The sequence below is a fragment of the Parus major genome, chromosome 20 (assembly GCF_001522545.3).
Source record: "Parus major isolate Abel chromosome 20, Parus_major1.1, whole genome shotgun sequence".
In the NCBI taxonomy this organism is placed as follows: domain Eukaryota; kingdom Metazoa; phylum Chordata; class Aves; order Passeriformes; family Paridae; genus Parus; species Parus major.
In genome coordinates this window covers 8863730-8878254 of record NC_031788.1, presented here as the reverse complement: position 1 = coordinate 8878254, position 14525 = coordinate 8863730, and the positions used below count along the sequence as shown (strand labels likewise).

At 41.6% G+C, this 14525-nt stretch overlaps 1 protein-coding gene across 2 annotated transcripts; it reads left to right on the top strand.

The window, feature by feature from the left end:
- Positions 1-5948: 5948 nt before the first annotated feature.
- On the top strand, positions 5949-14174 carry BIRC7 (baculoviral IAP repeat containing 7). Of its 2 annotated transcripts, XM_033519123.1 has the most exons (8): positions 5949-6048; positions 8292-8814; positions 9810-9909; positions 10510-10591; positions 10681-10726; positions 11635-11853; positions 12549-12614; positions 13106-14174. In XM_033519123.1, exons 1-8 carry the CDS (start codon positions 6013-6015, stop codon positions 13306-13308), a joined length of 1275 nt encoding a protein of 424 aa, XP_033375014.1. In that variant the 5' UTR covers positions 5949-6012; the 3' UTR covers positions 13309-14174. The 2 variants fall into 2 exon arrangements, with proteins under 2 accessions (XP_033375014.1, XP_033375015.1); XM_033519124.1 differs by lacking the exon at positions 11635-11853 and having other exon boundaries at positions 5950-6048; positions 13106-14173.
- Positions 14175-14525: the final 351 nt, after the last annotated feature.

The window sequence follows — 14525 nt, the reverse complement described above, 5'->3', positions numbered from 1 at the left end:
AGGAGAGCATGTGGGCAGAATGGTAGAGCTCTCTCTGCTTCAGCATCCCAACGTACAAGGGGCTGCTCTTAGGCTGTACCTGTTAGATTACACCCAGAGGCAGCATGGCACATATATACATGCATGTACATGTCTAAGTCTTTGTGGGAATATTTTTTTTTCTGTTGCATTTGGAAAATCTGATATTTTTAATTCCTTGTAATGCTAAGAATGATCTCGTCTATCCATTAAGAAGTGCATTGTATTTTAGAAATAAAGCCAGTAAGATGAAAAGTCTCAGTTGAAGGATATGGATAAGGTAATATTAATATTTTGATATATAACTTGGGATACTCTTGGAATGTAACACTGTAACCCAGGGGGAAACACAGGGTTTGGTTTTGTCTTAGTTGAATGAAATGTGTTCTTCTAGTTTAAGAAAAAGTTGTACTTATCTTTTTCATCCTTTGCTAACACTCTGAAATCTCAGAAGAGTTCATGTGTAAGCTACAGCACATTTTTGTTGGTGTTTTTATTATTTGTTATTAATGTAGGTTTTACAGGAATTTTATGCAGCCCCCTCTGTTATGAGCATGGGAGAAAATAAAATATTGCCATCATCTCCCTCCTTCACCCTACACCCCTGTGGAATGTTCCCAAACCAAGGATCCAGCATTCACTTCCATCATTTTAGGGTGAAAAATAAAAGCAGAAACACAGAGAAATTGTATCTGTTCTCCTCTCCTGTTTCTCATGTCACTGACACATTGTTTGTGAAAACATGAGGAGGGAAATCATATGCAAAGAGTGTGGCCTGTGAACAGATCCCATCTGACATCAGCATCACACATGCTGTTCCCTGAAAGACAACTTCCTTGGAAAGCTGTGGCAAGGAGCTCAACGGAGCAACAACTGAGCACAGGGACTCTCCTCTGTCTCCTTCTTGATCTTCATCCTTGGCAACTCCATCTTGCTGCTGTCGTGGGGTTTCCATTAAATTAAATTGTAAGGTCAGTCTGTCTTTGGTTACTTTGTTGTGCATTTTTCCCTTCAGCTCTTTGCAGTGACTTCAGGTTGCTCTGTTGTCTTTCTTCCTTGTCTTTCAATCTGGCTATTGATTATTGATTCAAAGAGAAAATAAATTCATTCCAAGCCAATTTGCATGGATAAAAGCAGATGATTGTTGTGTGAGTAGCTCAAGAATAGATCTTTCTGCCTGTTGCCCAAGCAATATTCAGGCAGCCAGGCACGTTCTCTGCAATAAAAACACAATCCAAACTATAGCAGGATTTAATTGGAAAATCAGATGTTCTATGATTGTTGGTGGCTGATTTTCTGTCAATTATAAAGTAGGATGAGCTCCATTAGAATCACAACAATGCCTGACAAATCCTTCTTTACAGGTAATTTAATGGCTGAATGGTGGAACTGTGGCCACAAGTGGGTAAGAATCTCAGGAACTGTTAGTTTAATATGTGACATTTTTATATGTGATTTAATTTGGAGTTGCAATGCCACTCAGTTTACATGAGGTTCCAGGTCTCCTATTCCTGTATCTGCTGGCTTGGAGTAGGTAAAGGGAATAGAGCCCAAATGTGAGAAATGTGAGGCTCCTCCATGTCAGAATCAGAATTAATTGGGAAATGATCAAAGTCATTCAGAGGGAGAGGAAGAAGTGCAATTCATCTTTGGGAAAACTTACCAGGTGTTACTTAGGAAGGAAAAAAGCAAGAGAATATAATTGATATTTTCTGTACTCACTGTGGGAATGTACTTAGCCCTACAGTTTAATTTGGATTCCCAATCCCTGTGCTGCTGCTCAGGCCTCTAAAAACTCTGTGTGCTGTTTGGGTCATGGATTGTTATCTGCTGAAAACTGAAAATTGTCCATTCAATTTGCAGCAGCAGTGAATTTTTACAGATTTTTTTCAAATATTCAGAATGTTATGGGAAACAAAAAAAAAAAAAAGACAACAAATAATGGATAGGCTTTAGGATTGTTCTCTATTTCTTCTTTTTTTTTTTTTTTTTTAGGCTTTAGGATTGTTCTCTATTTCTTCTTTTTTTTTTTTTTTTTCTCATGATTTTTGGGTTCACTAGCAAGGGCAAGAAGGGCTAGAAAACTCAATGAAGAGAAAAAATTATCCTTGAAAAAGAAACTCACATTTTTCAGCTCCAAAAGACACTTAGAAAAATAAAAGAGAAGCTATTTTCTAAAAACACTTTCCTTTGAAAAAGAAGTGGACAGTGGTCAACCTACTCTTCAATAGCAGCAATATTTTTTTTAATAGGCTGGACAATGAAGCCATGAAGTTTTTTAGATTTTAAGGCCAGTTCCTCTACTGATTTTTTGAGTATCTGCTGTGCTTTGCAGATTTTCCTTTTCATATGTACTGTGTTCTGTTCTGTGGGCTGGGATATTAATAGGATTTGATTTGAAGCACTTTCATGAATCATGTTGCAAGCTACATTTAGCTATTCCTAACTATTACAATACCTAAAGTTTTGAGGCAATCGAATGCCATGGTAGTGGGGGCTAGGGGAAAGAATTAGGGCAGGAGATGAAAAGATTTGAATCCCTAGGAAATCACAAAAGAAGTATTTGTTACTCACCTGTGCATTAGTTCCAGCAGTCTCTATGTATAGTATGTATACTTTATAAGGGCATGCAGTGATAGGATAAGGGAGAATGGCTTTAAACTAAAAGAGGAGAGGTTTAGGTTTGATATTAGGAAGAAGTTCTTTACTCAGATGTTGGGGAGGCCCTGGCACAGGTTACCCAGAGAAGCTGTGGCTGCCTCATCCCTGGAAGTGTCCAAGGTCAGGTTGGACAGGGCTTGGAGCAGCCTGGGGTGGTGGAAGGTGTCCCTGCCCATGGCAGAAGTTGCAATGAGATAAACTTTAAGATCCCTTCCAACCCCATTCTGGGATTCTATTATTTACTTCATAGGAACGTTTTCCAGGCTTCCTGAATGAATGATTGTTAATGTATGGAGAAATAAACAATTTTTTATTATTAATGTGTTAGTTTTGGGGTTTTTTTTCATAATTATTGAAAAGTCCACTGAGGGAAGCAGAGCAAGGAAGCTGTTGATAGGCAGAGAAGATCCCTGTAGATGTATAGCAGAACTTATTATGGGAAAAGAAACACTTGAGCTGCATGAAATAGCAAAATGAGACTTCTGAGCTTTGCCCTGCCCTGAGGAAATGGCTCTGTGTTTGTCCCAGGGGTGACCAGTCACTTTTCAGTGTGTCTTGTCACTATTCACTGAGTTGAATCCTTTTTCCTGTCCACAGTGGATTTGTTTTATGGATGCTGTGGAGCTCTGTGTCAACATCCAGAGGTGTGCCTTGGTCCCTGAGGGCTGCCCTGGGAGCAGCTGAGCAGATGGGCTCCCTCAGGGGTGTTCCTGTGGCAGGAGCTCCCCAGGGAGCAGGTGCTGTGTGCAGCACCAGACCAGCACACCCTGCAGTGGGAGTGAAGGGGGAGGACAGCACGCAAAGAAGAGGCAGCCAGAAGAGGAAAAGAGAGCTCCTAAGTGGAGAAACAGCAGCAGTCATCTGTGTCTAGGGCTTTAGGTGTAAGGATTTTGTCTACCGTGCTTCAGGCTGCAAAGCAGTTATATCACAGGGTCTGAATGTTTCATTCTGAAAAATGGATCCACATCTTAATAGTGGCTAACATCTGAGCAGGTGGGAATGGGAACTCTGCCATAAATTTGCTCGACACCCAGTCCCTTTAGATATCAGTTGCAGTGGCAAGCTATGGTATCTCCTTTTGTGTTCCAGACTCTTAATTTCTTCACCAATGCCAACTGACACCCTTTTTTATCTCCTGTTATAAAAGCCTCTTTCCTCAGTAAACTCTTAATTTATTGATGAAAGCACAATAGTGTTCCTCGAGCTAAGCCACACAGAGCAGCTTCAGCCCCTTACAGCTGTGTAGCACCACGAGGGTAGAGGTGCTGAATTCTGCTGGAGTTTTTCCAGGGATTCCAGTCACTTCAGTGCTTTCAAGCTCTTCATTATGCTGTCTCCAGATATTCTCTGGCCCGTGTATTTATTGATTGTTTTCCTTCCAAATCAGGTTGATAGCAGCAAGCAGATTTTTGATTAATTATGTTTATAATACTTTCTTCATCGAGTGTTTCCAATCACTGTCTAGTGATGACACTGTTGATCATTATCACTGATCTGTCCTGGACTCCTGATTGATGTTTGCTGATTCCCACATTTGTTGATCACTAGCTCATGACACTCCTCATTTTAAGAAGCATTCAGAAGTTCAGCAGTACATCTTAATGCTCTGAAAAGAAACTGAAAAAGTATGACTTGCTAAAAAAGATCAGTATAAGTTGCATACAACACACTACTGAGTATGTTACTTGCTTCCTGAATTTTGGTGTGCTGGAATAAAACCCTACCATTCATACATGGTGACTTATTTTTTCTTGCTCTCAGCACCATTGGTGTGTGCATTTCATCTCCTTCTGCTACAGTCATCTCACTGATCCTCCTCAGCTTTCCTCTGTTGGTGAAATGTTCACCCCAAAACCATGAGTGTATCCCCACAGATAATCAACCTTAAACCTGTCCTGAAGTTTTTATGATAGAAGAATATTATGTATACAAGAAAAAAAACCCCAAAAAACAAAGCAAATAACCCCTGCCAGAAGCAGACAAATGTTGTCAATTAACTTAGAAGCTGCTTTTGAGCTCCTCAAGATTTATGCTATTCTTCCCTCTTTAACAATCAGGCTGGAGCTTCCCCTAAAACAGGTGGAATTGTGCTCACCTTTGGGAAGCCATGTGGTTAGAAGCAGCAGCAGATGAGATCATTGCTTGTAAAATGCTTGATCAAATCAGAATTATCAATCACTTTTATTGGTTAAAAAAGGTGATTTGCTAAAACCCATCAGCAGACCCCAAATAGCCTCTGCTGGAGGGATTCTGTTAATTCTGTCCCTTGGATTTTTAGGATGTATTCTTCAAAAATCTGCATAGACTTAGAAAGCACAGGATCCATGGAGTGGAAATAACATGTGATTAACTTCATATGTATTTTATTACATGGAAATTCACTAAGGACAAACCTCCCCAGCACATTCTCTTGTTACAAGATTCTGTAAATGTCATATAAAAGCACTGCCCTCTACTGCTCAGGGGCTTTCATTAACGAGTATTTAATTAGCAAAAACCCAGCACTGTTTTGTTTTTTTTTTTTTAATGAGAATGATTGTTATGGGCTTGCCTGTAAAAAGAATCTTTTCTTTGGATCTTTTTATTGAAAGAAAAATGCTAATTTATCATTTCTAAGAAACATGAACCACCCATGCTCTTATATTTACATGGAGAACTGATATTTTGTCAAGAGTTTAGAAGAAGCTTTATGCATCTTCTCAGGCAGTGGTAAAAGAAAATACATATTGAAGTAATTACACCTTTCAGAACTATCCATAAAATCTTTCACTTTGTGGAATTGTGACCATAGGAAGGCAAAGGAATAGCAGGATTTCAAGTTGTGAAGATGCAATGTAGAAGATTTGATTCCCAAAGTAAAGGCAATGCAATCTGTTCAAGCTGTCTGGAGAAAATTCTTGTTGCTGTTTATCTGCTAATTTTACAGAACATTTTCTTAAGAAATGTAAGGTGCAAAATACATGTGAAAACAAGCTGAAAAAGATGCAGAAATACTGTTAATAGAGTCACAGCAAAATAGGGAGGTGACAGCCATTATATCATAGGATTATATCAGGATGTCACACCTGGCACTAGACTAGGTTTTAACAAGATCTGTTATTTTCTGAAGAAAATTTGAGCTTAACTTTATACCTTTGCCTTGTGACTCCTTTTTATAAAGATGAAATTTGAACTCGTTAGCCAATAGAGAACTTCAGCCCATCCCAACCAATTGGGGGCAACTAAGCTTCATAAATGGCCTCTGAGGCAGGTGGCATCACTCACTCCTTGGCAGTGTTTCTGCTTTGGGAGGGATTTTGTGTGAAGCTTGTGGTGTTGAGAGAGTTTTAAATTATGGAAGCTTTCTGGGGTTTAGTTAACATGTTTCAGGTAAAGTTGTTTGTTTTTTTTTAAAATAATTTTATTTAAATAGTGCTAATTGTTGTTGTGAGCTGTAATGTTGCTTTTCATTGCTATGTAAGTAGTGGGTTGTGGTAGAATACTGGTTTTTAGTGGTGTTATAGCATTTTAAAATTTTAATTTGGTTTGAGGAGTTTCATTAGCAGAGTTAATGAACCTTTTGCAGTGCATATGAATATGCAGGTAAACCATAATGGGCTTCTTAATAAACAAAAGATAAATATATTTGTTCTCCTATGTTACACCTCTTATTAAAAAAAGTCTTTTGTGAAGGAAATAATTTTCTTTGTGAAGATACAGAGCAAAAGCTGTGAAGCTTGCTCTCAGGTGCTTTCTGGAATGGAGGAAAGCTAAGATAACCTGGGCATCATCTCTGTGAAACCCAAAATTTGCTGTAGCTTGAGTTACAGCTTTTGCTTTGTTAATGCTGGAAGATGAGAGCAGCACTGATTGTGGAGCTGTGCCTGATGAACAAGCTTCTGTGTTCTGGGAGCAAAATCTGCTGTGAAAGCAAACAATCTGCCTTTCCTCAGTTTGCTTAGCTTGCAAATTCTGCTGGCCATCAGTGACTAATGGCTTTGGAGCCTTCTTTCTCAATGGACTTTTCCTTATTCCAGCGACATAGATCTTGAGGAACTTCTTTATTGTGTTAAATAACACACAGTTTCTGGAAGAGACTTTTGGAGCCTTTTCTTCTAACCCTGCTCTCTGTCATTATAGAGGGAAATGCTGGTTGCTAATGAACTTTTTCTTCCTTTCTACCTTTTAATATGAGAGTCATGTGGTTGAGTAAGTTTGATTTTGCTTTTAAAATCTCACTAAATGTGTACCTATTATACATAGGTATATATAGGACAGCTGTTGATTTTGTGACTAAAATGAACTGTTAGCTTTTTTCCTCCTTAAATATGTTGCAGCTCTTAATTAAGAGTAGTTCTTCAGACATGCTACTGACCTGAGTGTTTCTTCAGCCTCCTCAGCATCTCTGTGATGGTGTTTGCTGCAGAGTGGCTGCTGCATCTATGCTCTCCACTTGTTTGTATTTTACTGTGCACTGCTGTAGTTATCTGTTATTTTAATGTGCTGTACCAGCCTTGAAAAATTGTAGCTTTTAAAGGTGTGTGTTTATGTTTTTTTCCCTTGATTTACCATTTCCCTCTGTGATATTTTGGGGTCTGTGTGCCAACAATGCTTAGCCCTGATAACCAGTAGATAGGAAGTCACACTTCCTTGGGTTGAACTTGTTTATTGAGTTGGGTGTGGAAGGGATTTTGAGGGCCCTTAATTAAAAAAAAAGGGGGTTGATTGCACCTTTCATGAAGTCCCATTGTGTAAGGGCTTCACTCCAAAGGAATTAAGTTGTTCCTGATTCTCAGCTGTGTCATTGTGGGGCCTTTGGAAAGTGTTTCTGGCAGCCATAGGGAAAGTGTTGGCAGCAGTGGCTGAGTTGCAGTTCAGCTTAATCACCCAGGGAAGGGCTGTTACCTTGAGCAGGATCAAAGCTTGGAGAATCAGGCACTTGGTAACTTGTTTAATTTCACTCTTGCACAGAAGTAGCATGGGCAGAATATGACAAAGGCTAGAAAATCCTTGATTTAAGGATACCACCTCATAGAAACTGTACCGAATTATTTTAGGCTATGTCTTGGAAAAGTTTTTTAATAGAGCTATTTCTAGATAATCACTGCTTAATAATCATGACAATAAAGACATGAGAAATGTGATGTTTTGTATGGTGTTTGACTGTAAATGGGAGATTGAGACATTGTTTGGGTGTGGCTGTTCTCTGTTTTGTTATGACATGCTGGTTTGGGGAATAAAAAGCAGAGCCTTTTCAATGCTAGTTTAAAGGCTTAGCAAAATGGTTGGGGATTTATGTTGCAGATCAGATGCCAAAGGTGGGCTTGGTTCAGCTTGGGAGGCAGCACAGGTTTTGCCCTCTTCTCTCTGTTCCATCTTTCCTGTAAATTTGGCCTTGGAAAGCGCTGGACTCTTCCCATCAGACACCAGTGAGGGCTCAGCAAAAGTTCAACAGCAAAGTACAGAAACACCAGATCTGTGGCTGGGCTGTAATTCTGAAACAAGCTCGGCTTTGTTGCGAGCAGGAGCTTTCTGGAATGTGCATGGGGACGGGGAATAATAACACGGGGTGAGTGCTGCCTGGTGCTGGGGATGCAGCTGACTGCTCTGGGCTCCCTCATCCTCTCTTTCAGAGCACAACCATGGGGGATGCAGCACCAGCAGAGCAGCCCAGGGGTGCTCACTGCCAGCTCTTCAATTCCAGCATGAGGAGCGTGGCGAGGAGGCTCAGGACTTTCCAGCACTGGCCCCGCAATGCCCCCGTGTCTGCCCGGGACCTGGTTGAGGCTGGATTTTTCTATGTGGGCCCCAGGGATGAAGTGCAGTGTTTCTGCTGTGGTGGTGTCCTGAAGGACTGGAGACCTGGTGATTGCCCCATGATGGAGCATCTGAATTTCTTCCCTTCCTGTGAATACCTTTGCAGTGAGGATGTTGGGAACCAGGAGAGGCTGTCCCTGCAGGAGATCTTTGACACTGTGGATGGGCAGTTCCTGAGTGTCTTGCAGGGGATAGTCAGTGAGCAGACAGCCCTGCCCAACGAGCCAGAGTACCCCGAGATGGTGACGGAGGAGATGAGATTGTCTACGTTTGACAACTGGCCACAAAACTCCAACGTGCATCCAGAGCAACTGGCTAGAGCAGGGTTCTTTTACACAGGTAGGTTCTCTGGGGAAATGTCCTTAATTCTCATTCAAGTTAATTTTTGGAAGTTTCACTGTTTTATTGCTCTTAGAAATACTTGTGTGTATGTGTATTGTACTTAAAAAAACCACATCCTTCCTTCTGCCTGTGCTGTTTCTTGTGCAGAATTTATTTCAACATTTAACCCCTGTTTGGGTACTGAGGGGGTCCATTAGTAAATACCTCCTTGCCAGCAGGAGAGGAAAAGATGTCGTGTTTTAAACATATGCTTTACTGGCAGAAAATTTTGTGCTTTAAGATCAATTGAATGTATTTATTCCTTGCACTTTTAAAAGGACTTGAGGATCATGGTGTGTCATGTTTTGATAGGCTGTGTCTTGTACTGAAGCCTTTTCATCTCAAAACCCCAGATCTGAGTCACAGCTGTATGGAGTCAGCCCATCTGGTTGTTGCTGTGGCTTGTTTCTCTAGGGACTCTTCATTTGAAATACAGAAATTAGATACTTTTTTTTGGTGCAGAAAGTTGGCAGTACTTCTTGTAATCACATGCATGTGAATATCAATATAATTCCCTTTGAGAATGCTTTGCTGGTTAGGTAACAGGTTTGAAGAAATACTCCTCTCTAAATTGCCCAGCCAGAGGAAAATACCTGCACTGTGGCAGATTGTGGTTAGTGAGCAGTGTGTTGATGGGTGTAACTAATTACAGCTCTGCTCCAAAGGCAGGCAGGGGGATTGGCTGGGGGGTTGTGCATGGGAGCTCAGCTGCTCCCATAGGTGCTGCCTGCTGACCCCCTTCTGGAATCAGCTCAACCAGCTGCAGCTCTGGGAGCTCAGACTGAGTTCCTGCCCCTGAACCATGTGCACTGTGTTGGTAAATTGTCATGTGTTCCTCTTTTTCTATCCAAAACCTGTGTTTTGTGCTGAGTCTTGCCCCAAGGTCTCACCTGGGGTTAGTGTAGGGCATGTAGTGTCTCAGGTATCTAATAATCTCTTGATCTCCCCTTCAGGACAAGGAGATGTAGTGAGGTGTTTTTACTGTGATGGAGGCGTGAGGAGCTGGTCCTTCGGAGATGATCCTTGGAGGGAACATGCCAAATGGTACCCAGAGTAAGTCAGTTAACAAATACCCCTCATAGCAAGGCCAAAAGATAGATCATGCATTTCACTCTGATGCTTTTCTTTCATAGGATAGAAATGTTTATATCCTTTCACCTTAAAAGCAAAATAAAATGTTTAAGCTCAGATGGAATGGCCCAGTTCAGACCTGACATTCTCTAATTTGCCCTAGAGTTCACTATCTAAGAGTTCAATTAAAATAACTTTCTTTGGCATCAAAGAAGAGCTTTCACTACTCCTACTCTGAGGTACAAGAAGAAATGTATTGTAAGCCTTGGCTTTCTGCAGCAGTTCTTGTTTCTTTCCTATGAACTGCTTTCTCATCAGTCCCTGTGGTGTATTCTAAAGCAGGTTACAACTGAGCTCATCTTGGGCCAAAATGAAGACTGAATTAAGGGGAGGGATCATGATCCTCTTACTGTCAGCCTTTGTGCAAGAGGTGGGCAGGTGAAACACGTGATACCCTGTCTTTAATGGATATACAGCAGTTTGCTCATTGCCCGTAACACCCTTTGCCTCTAAAGTCAGACTGCCACTTTACTCTCACTTGGGAGATCCTGTACTAATGTATTTAAACTTTTCTGCTCATAGGTGTGAGTTTTTACTGCACTCAAAGGGGAGAGAATTTGTTAACAGTGTTCAGGCGACCTTTTCTACCACCCTGCTGGCTCCAGTGAGTCATTAATATTTTGTGTGTAGTGGATTGGGTTTGGTAGATGGGAGAGTTTTAAGCACAGGCTTCTCTTTCTGTATCATTTTCAGAGACATTCCTGGGATCAAACTGAGCAAGACTCCTTTCCTTCCCAAGGTCAGTGCTGTAATTCCATGGTGTTTTATCTTCTGGTGAATGTGTTGTAGTCTGAGTTCCACCAGCCCAGCTCAGCTGTTCTGCCCTCTGTAGATAGGGTGCTTGTGAGATGTTTTGATACTCTAGAAGCTGTTTCACTTTGGTTTTAGGAAATGGCTTCTAGCTAAAGATACAAAATTACTTTTTCTTGTGAGACCTTGTAGTCTAAGGCCAGAGACACTCAGCTAGGCTGGATAATCGTGTGAGTTTTGAGTGTTTACCGAACTTATCTTTGACTTTTGCATGCTCTTGCTGTTGATGTCTGTCTGTCAAGTCCTTCACAACAACATTTTAAACATGCTTGATAAGAAACCAGAGAACAGGACAGGGTCTAGATGTTCATCAAAATGTTGATCTTGGGGTTTAGTTCCATTTATCAGTTGCTCCCAGAAAGTAAGTAGGCAAAATTTGGCTCCCATAAGCTTAAGTAAGACTTGAGCCTTTGAAGAGACTGCTGGCTGAATTTCCTGCTTCTGCTGTTACTGATGAATGGTTGAGGTAGGAGAGGCTTCAATTGGGATGTTACACTTGATGTTCATGAAAGCAATTCTGAGGTTTCTGTTCTGGGATGTGAAAACAGAGATAAGACTTCTGGACTGATGCCAAACACAGGAGACTGTTCACTGATAAAGTGAAATAAGCCATCCAAAATGAGTGTCTGGGCTTTTATGAAATTTGCTTTGATTAATTTTCTTGTGAATTATGATTTGAAGTAAAAAATAACTGTGGAAGTTAATCTAGCTATATGGATATCTTGAGGAGTGTTCTAGGATTTATTAATGCCATTTTATGTAGAACACCATTAAGGAGTGGCTGTTCTTGCCCAAAGTTCTGCCTTTTTTGTAAATTACCTGTTCACTGCTTTACAGATCCTCTGAGGGATTGGAAATTGCTGGTTCATCCTTCTGAGGATCAGAGTCTCATAGTGCAGAATGTCCTGCAGATGGGCTTTGACCCCACCTGGGTGGCAAACCTGGTAGAGAATAAATTTGTGCTGACTGGGACTTTCTACCAGTCTGAGTCGGAGCTGATTTCAGAGCTGCTGCAGTCAGGCTGGGGGGCCAGCAGCACTGCAGGAGGACACAGAGGTAGGCCTGACTCACAGCTGGGCTGAGGGTGTTTAACCTCTTCCTCACTGCACCTGGAGCACTGCTGGGAGTGTCCTGAGGGTCTGCCTTCACTCTGCCCAGGCTGGCATGAAGAGGGGCCATGCCCTCAAGCCTGCTTTTCCTGGGACACTGAGCAATGAGGTTCTGATTTAAAGAAACCTGGAGAAGCTGTGGTTACTGGGAGTCAGTGGCTGTATCTGCCTGCACTGGGCTGTGGTGGGGATATCCTTGGTGTTTCCTGCTGCCCTCAGACCTGCAGCTCCAAATGCACAATTTCACAGCTGATCCAGACAGAAGTTTAAGTGAAGTGAAGGTTACTTGAAGATGAAGCTCCTGCCTCCACAGCATGGTCTGTCATTTCTGTATCTAACATAGCAAAAAAGAAATCCACAAAACTGGAATTTTGATTAAACAGTAGCATAGGAGCTGGAATGACCAGCTGATGTAATAGATAAATCAACTTTGAGGAGAGACTGTGATGTGGACAGAAGGGCCTTGGCAAGGAGGTGAGTTTACATAGCAACTGAAGCACCACAGAGGACATCAGCCACACCAGGCTGAGTTGTTAAAATTTTAACCAAATGCTTCTGAGGTCCAGGGTATTTAATCTTTTCACACAGCACTGTCAGGAGAAGGGGTAGCATTGAAAACCATCTTCTTTTCTGGTTAAACAGGTGCTGTTCAGAGAGAGACTGGAACATCGAGACAAGAAACGCGATCTGTGCGGCAAAAGGAATCAGGTGCTCTGGGCTGGCAGTGGTGGGGAATTGAGCTTAAGCATAATTGAGATGAATTCTAAAATAACAGTATCAGTAATCATTATGCTAACTCATTTATTTGATTTTGAAGGAGACTATGTGCTATTTCAGTGGTACCTGAGCACAGGAACCCTTATGCAGGGATTGGAGTGCCCCTGTGAAGCAGCTGCTACAAAAAAATCTAGTTTATGGGGATAATTTATGTACCACAGTAAATGCTGTTGAGCTGTGTCCCTGCTCTGTCCAGCATGTGTAGATAAGCTCAATCTTGTGTAGATAAACCAGTCTACAATAGCTGTAGTTTTTCAGCTTAAATGAAACTTGAGAGGTACTTTTGCCATCTTTACAGTCTCTGAACAAAACAATGGGCAAGTTGCAGTGTGACTTCCTAAGCTGTCACAACTGGCACTCTGGAGCTGTGACAGCACTAACAGCTTGGGCTTTTGTTTGTTTTTTTTCTTTTTTTGGTAAAGATGAGTCTCAGCTGAGCACAGAAGAACAGCTCCGCCGCCTGCAAGAGGAGAGGATGTGCAAAGTGTGCATGGACAAAGATGTGTCTGTTGTGTTTGTTCCCTGTGGCCACCTGGTAGCTTGTGAAGAATGTGCCCTCAATTTGAGGCTGTGTCCCATCTGCAGAGCTGTCATCCAGGGGAGTGTGAGAGCTTTCATGTCCTGAGCCATGATGCACCCAAGGGGAAAGATAAGTCTGCACAGCTCATTTGTAACTCAGCAAAGGGAGAAAATAAGTAAATAGCTTGCTGGAGCAATCTTATTTGCAGGGTGGCTTGGCATAAGTGTAAAAACTCACTAAATGTGTCTCCCATGCAGTGTTTCTAGGAAGAACTTCTGGTTTGATCTACTCTTGCTTTAAGACTGCTCCAGGAAAACTCTGCTGAGTTCTTTTGTCCTCCAAAATGAGGCTTTTATTGACAGAGATTCTCCTTAACGTTTTTTTGTTTTCAAGTGAATCTTTGCTTTTTGTATTGAAATCAAAGACTGTTTACAGCAGACTCTGGTTCTTTCTCACTCAGCAGTTGTCTAGAGATTATTCTGCTAGGGATTCCTTCAGGAAGTTTGATTGAAAATGGGAGTATTTTTTGTACAAAATGCATTCCATTGAGACTAGAATACTCAGCAGCAGTGTGTTGTGGGGGAGGGAGAATCTACCCTTTTCTCCCCTTTTTGTTGAGTTTTCAACAACTGATGAAATGTTTCAGTAATGCTAAAATTTGCATAACTAAGTGGAAAAGCCTGGCCTGACTCTCCAACCTCCTTGCTTTCAGCTGACCTCCCCAGGTGGAAGGCTTTTTGCTCAGGGTCACTGGATGGTCTCCTGGAAGCTTCTTCCCTGGCTGTTGGGTATTATCCTACTAGAAAACAGCTCTGGAAACCTAGCTTTTTAGAGCATCTGTTTTCTGGCTAAACTCGTGATTCTTATTTAAAGTGGAATATTCCATCATGTAGCCAAAAAGTTTCATCCACACTATCACTTGTTAAGTGAAGGGAAAGGAAATATGTTTTTAAAAATGAACTGTTTTTTTTCATGGAATAAATGTTTTCCTTTCTTTAACTTGGAGGTCTGAGTATCTGATTGTAGTACAATTCCCTGCTGGGGGAGGGGTGTGGTGGTGTCCTATGTGAGAGTGACATCAGGTAGTAAATCACATCTGTCCTTCAGTGCTAAGTGGGCACGAGTAAGAAAAGCAACTGTTCTTACCATGCATTGGTTTCCTTTGGAATTTACCAGACAGCACGTGGGTCACAGAGCCTTAGAATAGTTTGGGTTGGAAGGGACCTTAAAGTTCATCTCATTCTATACCCCATCCATGGGCAGGGACACCTTCCACTATCTCAGATTGCTCCAAACCCCATCCAACCCGGCCATGAACACTG